Raw genomic sequence first — 16,186 nt, forward strand, 5'->3', positions numbered from 1 at the left:
GTCTTTGTAACATTTACATAATTGAATCTTCCTGGATCTGGTCCAATGATGTTGGAGGTGAAAAGCTCACCTAAAGCATCCCTTCCAGGAGAGGATTAGTGACATGTTCTGTCAACTGATTCTGAGCAGGCAGAGATGTTTCCCCCTTCAGACATGGGTTTTTTTCCCCTCAGAGCTGTTTTTCTCCTCCAGCCTCTTCTGTCCTGAAGTCCGCAGTTTAAATTTCTGCCTGTCCTAGGAAAGTGGAACACTTCCATGGTTCGGTGGTGTTTGGTGACTTTGCTCATACAGGCATTACATGACACATTGGTATGAGTTTCATTTTAATAAAGTTGGGGAAGAATGGGGGGTTTGCTCATTGTGGGGGAAGGGAAGTGTCCAGGACTTGGTGGGGGCTGGAGGTGGAAAGTGATTGGACCAGGGCACTGACCAATCACTCGGTGCCCTGGGGAAATGATTGGTCCAAAATGAACATCAGTAAGGACCAATCAAAGCGCCCAAATTCCACCAATCGGTGCGCGGATCCAAAACCCACCAATCCTGGACCAGGGACTGTTATGAAAAGGGGGGCTTTGAGTTCTTCGGGGTGCTTTCGGGTTTATTCCTGTTGGTGTGCGGTTTGTTTGCGGAAGAACCCAACGTGTGCTTAAGATGTTGTTCTAGATTTTGAGCTGTTGTGTGTGGATTCTGAGCTTATCTCAGGTCCTCTGTCCTCTCTGGCTTGTTTTAATAAACGAGAGCCTTTTTCAACCACTTTCTGAAAATTGGCCTTGTTGGATTTTTAACAACATGGTTTCCTTCACTGGCATCCCCAGGGGTGTGTAAATGCATTCATTAATGGGGTCTTATGAGAGTCTCTGTTACTGCTGGTCACAATTCTCAGCTGACAAAAGACAGGAGAAGAAACACCTTGGTCCTCTTCCATATACTGAGGCTCAGAGAACCATAAATGTTCTCTGATGTCAGAGGATCTTTGCATGCATCCTTATCTCCTGAATGACCAGGATTTCTAACAAGAGTGTAGATGTCAGAAAGGCAGGAATGCTGGTGCAGGCCTGAGGAGAACGTGAACTGCAGAAGTGTCTCTCCCAAGGGCTGAGCTCAGCCAGGAAGCCACCTGCAGAGCCAGGATGGAGCTGTGGGACAGGGCTGGGTGTCAGTCACTACTGAAAGACAAAGAGGACATGGCAGGAGCAGAGGGAGGCTCTCACCAAAGCCTTGAGGAATGCCACACCTTCCCTGTCAGCTGCCTGACAGGCTGTTGGAGCTTCAGTGCCAGATGGCCCCTGATTGTAGTGCCAGGCTCACTTTGGAATCTGTGCCTCCCCATGGGCAGAGAGTGACCCAGGAGATCAGCACAGAGCTTTGGCAATGTGTGAGCCCATCAGCCTTTGAGTCTTGGCCCTCAAATATCGTATGGCAAGTCAAAACCCATCTTCTTTTGCTTTCTCTGCAGGTCCTTGTAGAGAAAGAGCAGGAGCAGATTGCTTTATCAGAGATACCATGCCAGGCTCAGGGAGAGCTGTTCCCAGCCCGAGAGCAGGAAGAGCAGCTCAGGCAGCAGGTGGAAGGGCCAGAGCAGAATGGCCAGGTAAGCCTGACTGGCCAGGTGCCAGAGGGAAAGGCAGGAAGAGGGGTGTAAAACAGAGCTCTTGGGCCTGAGAAGGCCAGGAGTCCCACCAGGCACTGAAAGCACAGAGCCTTGGAATCTGCAGAGATCAGCACTGGGACAGGAGGGTTGCAGTGGAAGCAGAGGTGGGTAGGGAAGCAGAAAGAAGTGGCTGAATAGATGTGCTTTTGAAGCTGCAAGAGGAAAAAGCTGAGCCTGATGGCAGCTCCCAGTCGCTGTGCATTTGTGTGTATAGAACATCAAGGCAGAGCCAGAAGCAGAGCTGCTCAAAGCTCAAGAGTGCCATCATGGCAGTGGAGAGGAGGAAGAAGGAAGACATGAGAAGAATTCAAGAGGAGATTCATCTCCACCAGCACAGGGGCGATCAACAAAAACATGTAAGTGAAAGAGTGGCAGCCACTCCACCCATGAAACAGCGTGTTTATTCTTGGTTACAGACCATCAAGGAAGATGTGCAGGCGGAGCTGCAGGAATCTGAGGATAGGAACAAGGAAAGGGTGAGGAGGCTGGAGGAAGAAATGAAAATCATCAGAGAGAAACTTAACCGCCTCCCTTGGGCTCTACAAAAGCAAGTGAGTGAAAGATGGACATCCACTGCAGACACCTTGCAAGAAATAAACGCTCCGTTTTGCAGAGACAAGGTTGCTTGCTGATAGCAGACAAGAAGGAAAATCAAATTTGTAGCTATATAGTGTTCTGTTGAATTGGCCAATTTTAATGGGGTTGGAGTGACTGAGAATCCCACTGCTAACACAGTTGACGAGTTCTCCTTACAAGATGTAGTTGTAAATGCCAGGAGAAATGAGGTTAGAAATGGTAGATAACGGCCTGTCCCTCATGCTTCTCTCTTGCCACAGGTGACAAAAGCAACAGCCATCTCTCCCCTGGCTCCCTCTGCTCCTGGAGAAGATGCCAAAAAGGAGCAAAATGAGCAGGATAACCACATGCGCCCAGCCGTGGTCACAGCCCAGCCTGATCATCCCAAGAGAGTAAGTGCCAGTTGTGGGTGGCGCTGTCTTTAGGGCAAGGCAGAGGTGCAAGCTGCTGAGCAGCCAGCACTTGCTGTTGCTGGCCGAGGAGGCGGAGTGCTGGAGTCCTGCAGGACGCAGCCATTTCCTGCAGGCAGTGCCAGCTGGCAATTGGCCTTTGGCCTGTCATGTTGAGGCACCGAAGAGCTGGGGGCTCTGGGTGAGCTTTTGGCTGCCTGGCTGAGTGCAGCTCTATGTCTGGGCTTCTGCAGTGCATTGGCCAAGGGCACAGGTGGTGGTGCTGGCAGTCCCAGGGCTTTGTTCCTTTGATTTTCCCTCGTGGAAAGGTGTGTTTGGCTTGTGGAAGTGTTCTGCAATTTTCTTGAGGAATTCTTTACTCGTGCAGACTCTTTTGGCCCAGCTGTCTGTCGGCTTTTGCTAAGCTGCAAGGAGATGATTGTGCTGCCCATGGAGCAGTGGGGGGCCATTCTTGTCCTGTATGGCCAAAGGAAGGAAGCGCGTAGTTGTGAAGCCTTCTGCTGAGTCAAAAGGCAGAATGGGCGAATTTCTGTGGCTCCCTTTTGCGGTGAAGTCTTCAGATTTGGAAAGTGCACTGGAGCCTGGAGTGGGGGTGAAGCTGGAAGTCCTTGAGAGCTGTATTGTGTCGCTCCAAAGAGGAAGGACATCTGGAAATGGAAGATGCTGTATTTGAAGTCAAATGGACAACTCTGTGGCTGGGGAGCTGCATGGGCCAAAAGGAGGCAGGGCTGCTGCTGGTCCAGAGCAGCTGAGCAAGAGCCAGCCTGTGGGCAGGTGGCCAAGAAGGCCAAGGGCATGGTGGGCTGTGTCAGCAGCAGAGGGGCAGCAGGAGCAGGGCAGTGAGCGTCGGGCTGTGCTGGGCAGCGCTGCGGCCGCAGCTGCAGTGAGTGCTGTGTGCAGTTGTGGGCCCTGTGAAGCAGCAAGTCCTTGAGGGGCTGGAGCGTGTGCACAGAAGAAGATGGGAGGTGGGCAAGGGTGTGGAGCATAAGGCCAGGGAGGAGGTGCTGAGGGAGCTTTAGCCTGGACAAGGGGAGTCTCATGAGGAACCTTCAGCTTTTCATCAATGCTTCCAAATGTTTTAGTCACTTTCAGGTGTGACTTTTTGCCTTTTTTATTTTTTTTAATTTCTGATTTTTGTTGTGCTTGGAGTGCAAGTCCAGTCACACTTTCTTTTCCTCCTTTCTGAGGCACATTTCCTCATTATTTCTTGCCCTTTTATGGTACTTGGACTGGATCTGCTAGAATTCTGATTCCCTAGGTGTCACTTTTGGACAATGGAACGTTTTTGCTTGTGAACTCATCCTTCGGTGCAGGCACCTTGGTGCAGAAGAAGCTGTTGTGGTTCCAGGGTAGACAGTATGGCATTACAGACCAGTTTGAGGTTATCAGTGCCTGTGCCTTTTTGCAGCCCAGTGAATCAGTGTGTGTTGTGTTTGGGAATTTAGCAGGATATCAATACCTTTGTATTTTGCTGGTCCTGAGAGATCAGAGGAGCTGGAAGGGGCTGGGCTTTATGTCTTATTACAGCCACTTTAGAGTTGTCAGTGTGGTCGAGTCCAAGAGAAGAACTTGCTCCAGCACAGATGCGCAAAGAGTGCAGTTCCCAGTGCAATGCTCTGGATCAGATCACTTTCCATAAGGACGTACGCACTCCAGATTCCCCAAGAGTGTGGTTTATTGAAGCAACAGGACAGCAATCTCAGGATTGCTGCTGAGCAGGGCACTGGCTACCAAGTGTTGATGTGTGCAGCAGCAGAGAGGAGAGTAAAGAGAGATTGTATCAGTGAGATCTATATGTCTATGTTTCTGTCTGTCTATCTGTCTATCTATGTAACATTTACATAACTGAATTTTCCCAGCTCTGGCACAAAGGAGTTGGAGGTGCAAAGCTCACCTAAAGCATCCCTTTCAGGAGAGGATTAGTGACATGTTCTCTTGACCAATTCCGATCAGGCAGAGATGTTTCCCCCTCCGGATACGGTGGTTTTTTTCCCCTCAGAGCTGTTCACCTCCTCTGGCCTCTTCGGCCCAGAAGTCCCCAGTTAAATCTTGAAATTTCTGCCTGTCGTAGAGAGGTGGAACAATTCCATGGTTCAGGGGTGTTTGGTGACTCTGCTCATACATGCATTACATGACACACGGTTTCCTTCACTGGCATCCCCAGGGGTGTGTAAGTGCATTTGTTAATGGGGCCTTATGAGAGTCTCTGTTACTGCTGGTCACAATTCTCAGCTGACAAAAGAGGGAGAAGAAACACCTTGGTCCTCTTCCAAATACTGAGGTGGCCATAGAGGCTCTGTGACCGCCATCAGAGGATCTTTGCAGGCATTCTTATCTCCCGAAAGACCAGGATTTCTAACAAGAGTGTAGATGTCAGAAAGGCAGGAATGCTGGTGCAGGCCTGAGGAGAACGTGAACTGCAGAAGTGTCTCTCCCAAAGGTGAGCTCAGCCAGGAAGCCACCTGCAGAGCCAGGATGGAGCTGTGGGACAGGGCTGGGTGTCAGTCACTACTGAAAGACAAAGAGGACATGGCAGGAGCAGAGGAAGGCCCTCACCAAAGCCTTGAGGAATGCCACACCTTCCCTGTCAGCTGCCTGACAGGCTGTTGGAGCTTCAGTGCCAGATGGCCCCTGATTGTAGTGCCAGGCTCACTTTGGAATCTGTGCCTCCCCTTGGGCAGAGAATGACCCAGGAAATCAGCACAGAGCTTTGGGAATGTGTGAGCCCATCAGCCTTTGAGTCTTGGCCCTCAAATATCGTATGGCAAGTCAAAACCCATCTTCTCTTGCTTTCTGTGCAGGTCCTTGTAGAGAAAGAGCCAGAGCAGATTGCTTTATCAGAGATACCATGCCAGGCTCAGGGAGAGCTGTTCCCAGCCCGAGAGCAGGAAGAGCAGCTCAGGCAGCAGGTGGAAGGGCCAGAGCAGAATGGCCAGGTAAGCCTGACTGGCCAGGTGCCAGAGGGAAAGGCAGGAAGAGGGGCATAAAACAGAGCTCTTGGGCCTGAGAAGGCCAGGAGTCCCACCAGGCACTGAAAGCACAGAGCCTTGGAATCTGCAGAGATCAGCACTGGGACAGGAGGGTTGCAGTGGAAGCAGAGGTGGGTAGGGAAGCAGAAAGAAGTGGCTGAATAGATGTGCTTTTGAAGCTGCAAGAGGAAAAAGCTGAGCCTGATGGCAGCTCCCAGTCACTTGCTGTGCATTTGTGTGTATAGAACATCAAGGCAGAGCCAGAAGCAGAGCTGCCCGAAGCTCAGAGTGCCATCATGGCAGTGGAGAGGAGGAAGAAGGAAGACATGAGAAGAATTCAAGAGGAGATTCATCTCCACCAGCACAGGGGCGATCAACAAAAACATGTAAGTGAAAGAGTGGCAGCCACTCCACCCATGAAACAGCGTGTTTATTCTTGGTTACAGACCATCAAGGAAGATGTGCAGGCGGAGCTGCAGGAATCTGAGGATAGGAACAAGGAAAGGGTGAGGAGGCTGGAGGAAGAAATGAAAATCATCAGAGAGAAACTTAACCGCCTCCCTTGGGCTCTACAAAAGCAAGTGAGTGAAAGATGGACATCCACTGCAGACACCTTGCAAGAAATAAACGCTCCGTTTTGCAGAGACAAGGTTGCTTGCTGATAGCAGACAAGAAGGAAAATCAAATTTGTAGCTATATAGTGTTCTGTTGAATTGGCCAATTTTAATGGGGTTGGAGTGACTGAGAATCCCACTGCTAACACAGTTGACGAGTTCTCCTTACAAGATGTAGTTGTAAATGCCAGGAGAAATGAGGTTAGAAATGGTAGATAACGGCCTGTCCCTCATGCTTCTCTCTTGCCACAGGTGACAAAAGCAACAGCCATCTCTCCCCTGGCTCCCTCTGCTCCTGGAGAAGATGCCAAAAAGGAGCAAAATAAGCAGGACAACCACATGCGCCCAGCCGTGGTCACAGCCCAGCCTGATCATCCCAAGAGAGTAAGTGCCAGTTGTGGGTGGTGCTGTCTTTAGTGCAAGGCAGAGGTGCAAGCTGCTGAGCAGCCAGCACTTGCTGTTGCTGGCCGAGGAGGCAGAGTGCTGGAGTGCTGCAGGACGCAGCCATTTCCTGCAGGCAGTGCCAGCTGGCAATTGGCCTTTGGCCTGTCATGTTGAGGCACCGAAGAGCTGGGGGCTCTGGGTGAGCTTTTGGCTGCCTGGCTGAGTGCAGCTCTATGTCTGGGCTTCTGCAGTGCACTGGCCAAGGGCACAGGTGGTGGTGCTGGCAGTCCCAGGGCTTTGTTCCTTTGATTTTCCCTTGTGGAAAGGTGTGTTTGGCTTGTGGAAGTGTTCTGCAATTTTCTTGAGGAATTCTTTACTCGTGCAGACTCTTTTGGCCCAGCTGTCTGTCGGCTTTGGATAAGCTGCAAGGCGATGAGTGTGCTGTGTGTGAAGCTGTGAGGGGCCATTCTTGTGCCGTGTGGCCAAGGAAAGGAAGCGTGTAGTTGCGAAGGCTTCTTGTGAGGCAAAAGGCAGAAGCGGGGAGTTTCTGTGGCTCCCTTTTGCGGTGAAGTCTGCAGCTTTGGCAAGTGCACTGGAGCCTGGAGTGGGGGTGAAGCTGGAAGTCCTTGAGTGCTGTCTTGCCTTGTAGAGAAGAGGAAGGAGATGTTGAAATGGAGGATGCAGTATTTGAAGTCAGATGGGCAAGAGTGTGTCTGGTGAGCTGCGTGGGATAAAAGGAGGCAGGGCTGCTGGTGGTGAAGAGCAGCTGCACGTGAGGCAGCGTGTGGGCAGGCGGCCAAGAAGGCCAAGGGCATGGTGGGCTGTGTCAGCAGCAGAGGGGCAGCAGGAGCAGGGCAGTGAGCTTCGGGCTGTGCTGGGCAGCGCTGCGGCCGCAGCTGCAGTGAGTGCTGTGTGCAGTTGTGGGCCCTGTGAAGCAGCAAGTCCTTGAGGGGCTGGAGCGTGTGCACAGAAGAAGACGGGAGGTGGGCAAGGGTGTGGAGCATAAGGCCAGGGAGGAGGTGCTGAGGGAGCTTTAGCCTGGACAAGGGGAGTCTCATGAGGAACCTTCAGCTTTTCATCAATGCTTCCAAATGTTTTAGTCACTTTCAGGTGTGACTTTTTGCCTTTTTTATTTTTTTTAATTTCTGATTTTTGTTGTGCTTGGAGTGCAAGTCCAGTCACACTTTCTTTTCCTCCTTTCTGAGGCACATTTCCTCATTATTTCTTGCCCTTTTATGGTACTTGGACTGGATCTGCTAGAATTCTGATTCCCTAGGTGTCACTTTTGGACAATGGAATGTTTTTGCTTGTGAACTCATCCTTCGGTGCAGGCACCTTGGTGCAGAAGAAGCTGTTGTGGTTCCAGGGTAGACAGTATGGCATTACAGACCAGTTTGAGGTTATCAGTGCCTGTGCCTTTTTGCAGCCCAGTGAATCAGTGTGTGTTGTGTTTGGGAATTTAGCAGGATATCAATACCTTTGTATTTTGCTGGTCCTGAGAGATCAGAGGAGCTGGAAGGGGCTGGGCTTTATGTCTTATTACAGCCACTTTAGAGTTGTCAGTGTGGTCGAGTCCAAGAGAAGAACTTGCTCCAGCACAGATGCGCAAAGAGTGCAGTTCCCAGTGCAATGCTCTGGATCAGATCACTTTCCATAAGGACGTACGCACTCCAGATTCCCCAAGAGTGTGGTTTATTGAAGCAACAGGACAGCAATCTCAGGATTGCTGCTGAGCAGGGCACTGGCTACCAAGTGTTGATGTGTGCAGCAGCAGAGAGGAGAGTAAAGAGAGATTGTATCAGTGAGATCTATATGTCTATGTTTCTGTCTGTCTATCTGTCTATCTATGTAACATTTACATAACTGAATTTTCCCAGCTCTGGCACAAAGGAGTTGGAGGTGCAAAGCTCACCTAAAGCATCCCTTTCAGGAGAGGATTAGTGACATGTTCTCTTGACCAATTCCGATCAGGCAGAGATGTTTCCCCCTCCGGATACGGTGGTTTTTTTCCCCTCAGAGCTGTTCACCTCCTCTGGCCTCTTCGGCCCAGAAGTCCCCAGTTAAATCTTGAAATTTCTGCCTGTCGTAGAGAGGTGGAACAATTCCATGGTTCAGGGGTGTTTGGTGACTCTGCTCATACATGCATTACATGACACACGGTTTCCTTCACTGGCATCCCCAGGGGTGTGTAAGTGCATTTGTTAATGGGGCCTTATGAGAGTCTCTGTTACTGCTGGTCACAATTCTCAGCTGACAAAAGAGGGAGAAGAAACACCTTGGTCCTCTTCCAAATACTGAGGTGGCCATAGAGGCTCTGTGACCTCCATCAGAGGATCTTTGCAGGCATTCTTATCTCCTGAATGACCAGGATTTCTAACAAGAGTGTAGATGTCAGAAAGGCAGGAATGCTGGTGCAGGCCTGAGGAGAACGCGAACTGCAGAAGTGTCTCTCCCAAAGGGTGAGCTCAGCCAGGAAGCCACCTGCAGAGCCAGGATGGAGCTGTGGGACAGGGCTGGGTGTCAGTCACTACTGAAAGACAAAGAGGACATGGCAGGAGCAGAGGGAGGCCCTCACCAGAGCCTTGAGGAATGCCACACCTTCCCTGTCAGCTGCCTGACAGGCTGTTGGAGCTTCAGTGCCAGATGGCCCCTGATTGTAGTGCCGGGGTCACTTTGGAATCTGTGCCTCCCCATGGGCAGAGAGTGACCCAGGAGATAAGCACAGAGCTTTGGGAATGTGTGAGCCTGTAGTAGTGTGTTAATTTTTCTAAATTTTTATTGTAATTTTCTGTATGTATTTTCCCCATGGTTTTGCTCGGGTCTCCTACCTCTCTCTCTCCTGCAGTGTTGATCTCCCCTCCAGTCACCCTGTTCCCCTCCCAGTTCTCAGTTGTATCATTGTTAGCCCCTCCCTGGTCCCCTGTCCGTCACCCGGTGGCCACCCCTTTTCTTCCAGAACTTTCAGTAAAGGCCATCGAGGGATTGGATCAGAGGCCAGGGCTCCACCCCAGTTCTTCCCCCATTGGATTCCCATTGTTGTCAATTGTGTTGCTCCTCCCCTGTTCTTACCTACGATTGGTCCTTGTCCCTAGTATATACTCTCCTGTCGGTCTCGGGTTATTCGAGATCCTCGGCGGTTGCCCTCCCTGAATAAACCTACCCCGTTTACACCACCGTCGAGGCTCCGTCTTTTCTTCCTGCTGCGGGTTGCAGCCATTCTACAACACCTTTGCTCTGCGGATCCTCTGTCCCCAAGGCAAAAGCCTTAGGCGCTCTCCTCAGGAAGAAGCTGTTCCTGTGGGAGAGTGCCCCCAGTGCTGCTGGCGGTGCTGGCCGAGCTAGCCGGGACTTTGATAATTTGAGGAAGTCAGCCGCCGCCGCTGCATGAGCCCATCAGCCTTTGAGTCTTGGCCCTCAAATATCGTATGGCAAGTCGAAACCATCTTGTCTTGCTTTCTCTGCAAGTTCCTGTAGAGAAAAAGCAGGAGCAGATGGCTTTATCAGAGATGCCATGCCAGGCTCAGGGAGAGCTGTTCCCAGCTCGAGACCAGGAAGAGCAGCTCAGGAAGCGGGTGGAAGAGCCACAGCAGAATGGCCAGGTAAGCCTGACTGGCCAGGTGACAGAGGGAAGGGCAGGAAGAGGGGCATAAAACAGAGCTCTTGGGCCTGAGGAGGCCAGGAGTCCCACAGGCACTGAAAGCACAGAGCCTTGGAATCTGCAGAGATCAGCACAGGGACAGGAGGTTTGCAGTAGAAGCAGAGGTGGGTAGGGAAGCAGAAAGAAGTGGCTGAATAGATGTGCTTTTGAAGCTGCAAGAGGAAAAAGCTGAGCCTGATGGCAGCTCGCAGTCACTTGCTGTGCATTTGTGTGTACAGAACATCAAGGCAGAGCCAGAAGCAGAGCTGCCCGAAGCTCAGAGTGCCATCATGGCAGTGAAGAGGAGGAAGAAGGAAGACATGAGAAGAATTCAAGAGGAGATTCATCTCCACCAGCACAGGGGCGATCAACAAAAACATGTAAGTGGAAGAGTGGCAGCCACTCCACTCATGAAACTTCCCATGCATTGTTGTTTACAGACCATCAAGGAAGATGTGCAGGCAGAGCTGCAGGAATCTGAGGATAGGAACAAGGCAAGGGTGAGGAGGCTGGAGGAAGAAATGAAAATTGTCAGAGAGGAAGTTAATCCCCTCCTTCAGGCTCTACAAAATCAAGTGAGTGAGGGAGGACAGCCACTGCAGTCACCAAACTGGTGCTTTCTGCCCTTCTTGCCTTTCCACTGCAGAGCAACAGGGAGTGGGGCCGTGCCTCTCAGTGCCATCCTGCTCTAGTGTGGATCACAGTCTCTCTGAAGGACATTTCCTGCTGTGCTGAATCTCAGCTGTTGCCCTGGACAGTGGGACTTGTCCTGTGGCCTTCTGGCCAGCAGTCATCCAAATTGATTCCTGCTGGCCTGTTCCTGCTCTCCCTGTTTCTTTACAGTGGTACATGGTGACCCAGATGGAGGACTGAATCCCTGTCTGTATCCCTTGTAAATCGGTTCTTTCCCTTTCCTCACAGTCAATGACTCTTGGCTGACAGGGACAAGCTGTAGTCTCTGACTGCTTTGTTCTCTTTGACTTGAGGTGCAAGTGTCGACATCTCACCTGGCAGCCTGCAAAGACTTCCAGCAAACAATGGGCAATGAAGGGCCCCAAGGTTGGTGTGAGGCACAGGAACTGTCCCCACCAGAAGTGCGACAGGTTCAGCACACCATGGGCTTTGGCATTAAACCTGCTGCTGCAGCAGCATTACCTGGAGGAAGATATACTGTTGAATCTTGGAAGTCAAGTTCCAACGGTTCGTTCATCACCAGTTCTGACAGCAGCATGGCTGCTCCAAAACCAGAGATTGAGAAGGGGTACCTGGAGATTGTGGGTATGTCTGGTGTATTTCTTGCCTGAGGGACAGTGCACTCTGTGCAGGTGTCAGCAGAGCTGTACCAAATGCTCCTCCTGACTTTGGTGTCCCACTGGGGACATTCAGGACTCCCCAGAGGAAGTGCTGTGCTCCGAGGCATTAAGAGAGCGCTCTGGGTGTTCCTGCTGCCTCTGAGGGCAGCTTGGACTGACTTGGCTTTGCCTGAGCTTCCCTCTCTGCTGAAGGCTGAAGCAGCGATTGTTCTTGAACCAGATGAAGTCTGTGAGCTAGCAAATCATCTGGACAAGTCCTGTGTGCCAGTGGCCAAACAGAACAGAATCTTTAGCTTCCTAGATTCTCCGTAGACTCCTGACTTCCAACTAGCCATCAGAGCAAATAAACCTCACACAAATTCACTGGTTTTGAAGTTTTGTTTTTTTGGTTGAGGATTTTTTTTTTTTTGGCGGGGGGTGGGGGAAGGTTTGTTGTTGTTTTATTTTGCTTATTTTTAGTGATTTTTTTAGTTTGGTTTGGTTTGGTGTTTTTTGCTATTGTGGTCATTATTATTGTTACCCAGCTGACCACAAAGGACTCAGAGCCCCAGGCAGTGGGGCTGCCTTCTGTATCTCCTGGAAGCTGGCATCTCTGCTTTAAAGTGAGCATCTTGCATTTTGTTTCCCTCAGGGAGAATGATGAATGTGGAAAGTCCCGTAATGAAATACACAGAACTGGAACACATTGGCAGCGGGTGAGTCCAACCGCAGTTACTTCTGCACAGCCATGGGCCAGGAGTTTTTCTGGTGGAATGTCTATCCAGCATGAAGTCAGGCCAGATGGAAATATGTTCACACCCTGGGGATAGATTGTCCCATCTCTCAGTGCTGCTCAGAATTTGGGAGTATGCTCAGAAGGCTTTGTCAGAGAGATCTCCATGCTGCCGAGGTCTTGCCTGCATCAAGGAACAGAACCTGGAAGATCTCCTTGTCTCTCAAGTGTGGGACAGCTCTGTATTAATTTCTTTAGCATTTTTGTATGTCTGAAAATCATACCGACACACTAATTAAGAAAGAATAATCTTGCTTGCCTGAAAGAGCAACCTACTCGCTATGAAAGCTGTCAGGTAACAGTTCTCAGGAACATTTCTTCCAGATGGTTTGCGGAAGGAAATACTCTGTGGTCAGGAGAGGAACCACACAGTTTAGGAACTGAAACCCAAGATGAAAGAACAACCTCCCTTTAGGAGCTGAGGCAGTGAACCCCAGTGCTTCAGGAACAGGCCCAGTGCCCGTGCACTTGAGAGGAAAATGCATCATCTGCCTTCTGGCAGAGCCCTCCTGCATCCTGCAGGTTTTGGGCATTTACAGGAGACATCTGCTGTGTGGGCTGGCTTTCACTCCAAGAGCTAAACAGCTTCTCCTTTCTCTGCCTCTGTTTTGTTTCTAGGTCTTTTGGAGATGTGGTTAGAGCACTCAACAATACCACAGGAGGAGAGGTAAAAGTCAACAGTCCTGTGTTTTTTTGTCTGTAATTTCATTGTTTTTATGAAAACATGCATTCTCATCTCCATAGTTTTGTGTTTCTAATTATTCATATACCAAAGTACTTCTTTTTTAACTCTTAATTTATTGCAGTTGGTAATTTTTATGTAGTGTATTTTAAAATGTCACAAAACAACACCCTTTGGGTAATTTTCTGCATTCTTAAAAAAAACCCACAAGCCATTTTAGCTTCTGTCTCTCAAAGGTTGTTTCATACCTGTCTGTTTTAAATCAGGGCTACAATTCTTTAATAGGATTGAGACAGGTCTATGAAATGCACACCAGTGATTCCTCTTGTGGAATGTCATGGACCTGTCATAAACCTCTTTTCTTTTTTTTTCCCCCCTGTCATCAGCACAATGTTTATTGCAAACTTAAAAAAGATGAGCAAAGTAGAAACAATGTCATGGGCCTTTGGGAGCATTCTTGTTGATCTTTCTGCTTTTTCTGTTGAGCAAGGCTCTGATCCAGGCAAAGAGATTGCATTTAGTGACACAGAACCATTTGGCTGGAACTCTGCTGATTTCTAGTAACAGCTGGAGGCCTGCATCTCCACAGGATGCTTTGGCTGTCCCAGGCTTTGTTGGCTTTTGGCTGCAAATACCATTTTCCTTGCTTTCTTATCCACAAGTTCCATGGCAAGAACCGCCAGTGGGCCATATTCCAAAGGCAGTTTGATCTGGAGTTTGTGAAGGAAGGAGACCTTTATCAATTCCACACCACATTAAAAAAATCATAAACGAGAAATTCCCATCCTTAACAAACAACTGACAATTCAGAAGTGGATACAGAGCTTATTTACAGAATGAAAAATAAGGGAATTTTCCAGTGGTGTTGTGGTTTCTGGAGTTTTTATTCTGACTCCCACTCACAGCTAGCACTGGAGAAAGTAATGTCCCTGGAAGTATCAGTGTCTTCTGCCTGCCATGAATTGTTTGGCTGCAACCATCAGAGGCATCAGGCTGGAGACAGGCTCGGCTGACGTTAGCAACAGGAGCTGCCCCAAGGAGAAAAAATGGAATGAACTTGTACCTCCCAAACCCATCTCCCCACAGGCTCCAGCAGGATTCCTTTGGTTCTTATAAATACACAGAAATAGGGCTGAGAAGACCATCTGAATCTATGTGTTCATGCCCAAGACCTCGCTGATGCTGTTTGGGTTTTGTAATTTTTCTTTTCTATGTTTTCTGTATTCTTTGCACATATATTTGTAGCTCTATAGCCTATTCTATTAGTGAGTAGTTTTCCCAGTACTTCTCCATGGCCTTTCCCTAAGCAGAAAGACAAACTTCCAGAGCTCCAAGCACCAGGGAGTAGAAGGCCCCAGTGCTATCTTGGTTCTTCCTGGGACAGACCCCTCCAGGCAGCTGGTGGAGTCACCATCCCTGCAAGTGTTTAAGACAAGACTGGATGTGGCACCAGGTGCCGTGGTTTAGTTGAGCTGTTAGGGCATGGGTTGGACTCCATGATCTTGCAAGTGTCTTCCAGCCCAGTGATTCTGTGATTCTGTGACTGAGGGAGCTTTCCCTGGAGACCAGGAAAGGGCTCCGGGGGCCTTGGCCAAGGACGGGGATCAGGGCTCAGGGAAAAGCAGCAAAGGGCTCAAGGCGAAGGCGAGAGGGCAGAGCTGCCACAGCGTGGCCCAGCAAGAGCCTCATCTGCTCCTCCTCAGGCCGCGCCATCTGCGCTGCCGTTTGCGGCGCCGGCGGCTCCTCTCGCTGCGGGGCTCCAGCGCGTCCTGGGGGCCGGGCCCGTCCTCTTCGGGAAGCGCCGGAGCCTCGGAGGCGAGCGGCTGCTGCTGCGGCCGGGCGGGGAGAGCTGCGGCTGCGGCCCCGGGCACGGCGAGCTGCCGCTATGGCAGGCTCCTGCCGTGGCTCCTGCCCGGCGGGCACAGACACGGCCGAGGGCTGCCCGGGAGCTCCCTGCCGGTCCGCAGCGGGCCCGGCTGGGCTGCTGCTCTCCGCGGCCTCTGCCCGCCGCTGCCGGCCCCACCACGCTCCCGCTGCCTCTGCCGCAGCCGGGCCCACACGGGAGGCGGCACATTCCGGCCGGCTCGCAAAAGCCCTGTCCGCAAACCCCCCGCCACGGCCTCGGCTCAGGCACAGGCTGCCGGCGTCCTAGCAGCTGCGAGCCGGGCCTGGCCGCTGCCGGCCTCGGGCAGAGCTCCCGCATGTGTCTCCATGGCCGCGGCTGCTTGGTGTTATGAATAGAAAGTTGTATTTTTTTTAAGTTTCAGAGTTAAAAAAAAAAAAACAAGTCAAACCAGGTCAGACTTCTTTGGGTGTGCTGCCAAAGAAAAAGTCTTTAATCACCCGTTAATGGCCGGTAATTAACTATTGTTTCCCTGATGCTGGCCGCTTGCCAAGAAGACACCAAGAGAAACCCTCCAGGGCAAAGAGAATGGCCAGTGACACCAGAGCCAACATGCAAATGAGAAATGCATTGCACCCTGGCTTTTTTACAGTTTTACAGTTTTTACAAGAAGAAAATCACAAGCCAAAAAGTGACTTAAGTAACGTCTAAGGATGGGAGCATAGTCCCGTACCTGCTTGAACCTTTTTGCTTCTCACCCTAACCTGAAAAGATACTGATTAAGAAGACATCCCGGAGTGTTAAACAAACAAGTAAGGACTCCACAACTCTCCTGTGAGGACAGAGTCCCCAGCTCTGTCTGCAGACCAGTGGACAAAGCTGCATCATCCTCCTTCTCCGTGCCACACCTGGGAGCAACGGCGGTGTGGGCGCAACCCGTTGATTTCTCCCCACCTGAGCTGATTCTTCTTAATAAAGGCATTAAAAAAGGAGAAAGATCTCCTGCCCATTTATTTCACTTGGCACAGCGGGCTGAGCACAGCCAGCGCCAGGAGCAGCTCTTCACGGGCCCGGGCTCCGGGCACTCCAAGCTGCAGGCAGCACAGAAAAGGGCTCTTTGTTTCACCTCTTCTTTCAGCGCTGCTAAGAATGTAGCCTGCAGCAAGCTGAGAACACCAGAGCATGGAGCCCTTTGCAGGCAGGGCTGTGTCTGCTGGAGGGGCAGAGGGATCCCAGCAGGGATCAGACACAAACCAGCAAGGCACTGAGGAGCCCCTGTGGTGGCAGTGAGCAGCTCTGGGCTCCAGGCACTGCTGCTGGCATTTTCTATTGAGC

The 16,186-nt window shown here is 50.7% G+C and overlaps 1 protein-coding gene across 4 annotated transcripts; it reads left to right on the plus strand.

Moving 5' to 3' along the window:
• Positions 1–404: 404 nt before the first annotated feature.
• Positions 405–15,744, plus strand: LOC135292860 (chromosome partition protein Smc-like). 4 transcript variants are annotated; one of them, XM_064406917.1, is made up of 10 exons: positions 1,611–2,202; positions 2,488–2,619; positions 5,439–5,573; positions 5,852–6,187; positions 6,473–6,604; positions 10,682–10,816; positions 11,228–11,300; positions 12,186–12,249; positions 12,945–12,993; positions 15,406–15,744. In XM_064406917.1, the coding sequence occupies exons 1-10, from the start codon at positions 1,918–1,920 to the stop codon at positions 15,448–15,450; spliced, it is 1,386 nt and encodes a 461-aa protein (XP_064262987.1). In that variant the 5' UTR covers positions 1,611–1,917; the 3' UTR covers positions 15,451–15,744. The 4 variants fall into 4 exon arrangements, with proteins under 4 accessions (XP_064262990.1, XP_064262987.1, XP_064262988.1 ...); XM_064406918.1 differs by having other exon boundaries at positions 15,409–15,744; XM_064406920.1 differs by lacking the exons at positions 12,186–12,249; positions 12,945–12,993; positions 15,406–15,744 and adding exons at positions 405–817; positions 1,457–1,591 and having other exon boundaries at positions 2,068–2,202; positions 11,228–11,916.
• Positions 15,745–16,186: the final 442 nt, after the last annotated feature.

Source organism: Passer domesticus, unplaced genomic scaffold, assembly GCF_036417665.1.
Source record: "Passer domesticus isolate bPasDom1 unplaced genomic scaffold, bPasDom1.hap1 HAP1_SCAFFOLD_54, whole genome shotgun sequence".
Classification (NCBI taxonomy): Eukaryota; Metazoa; Chordata; class Aves; order Passeriformes; family Passeridae; genus Passer; species Passer domesticus.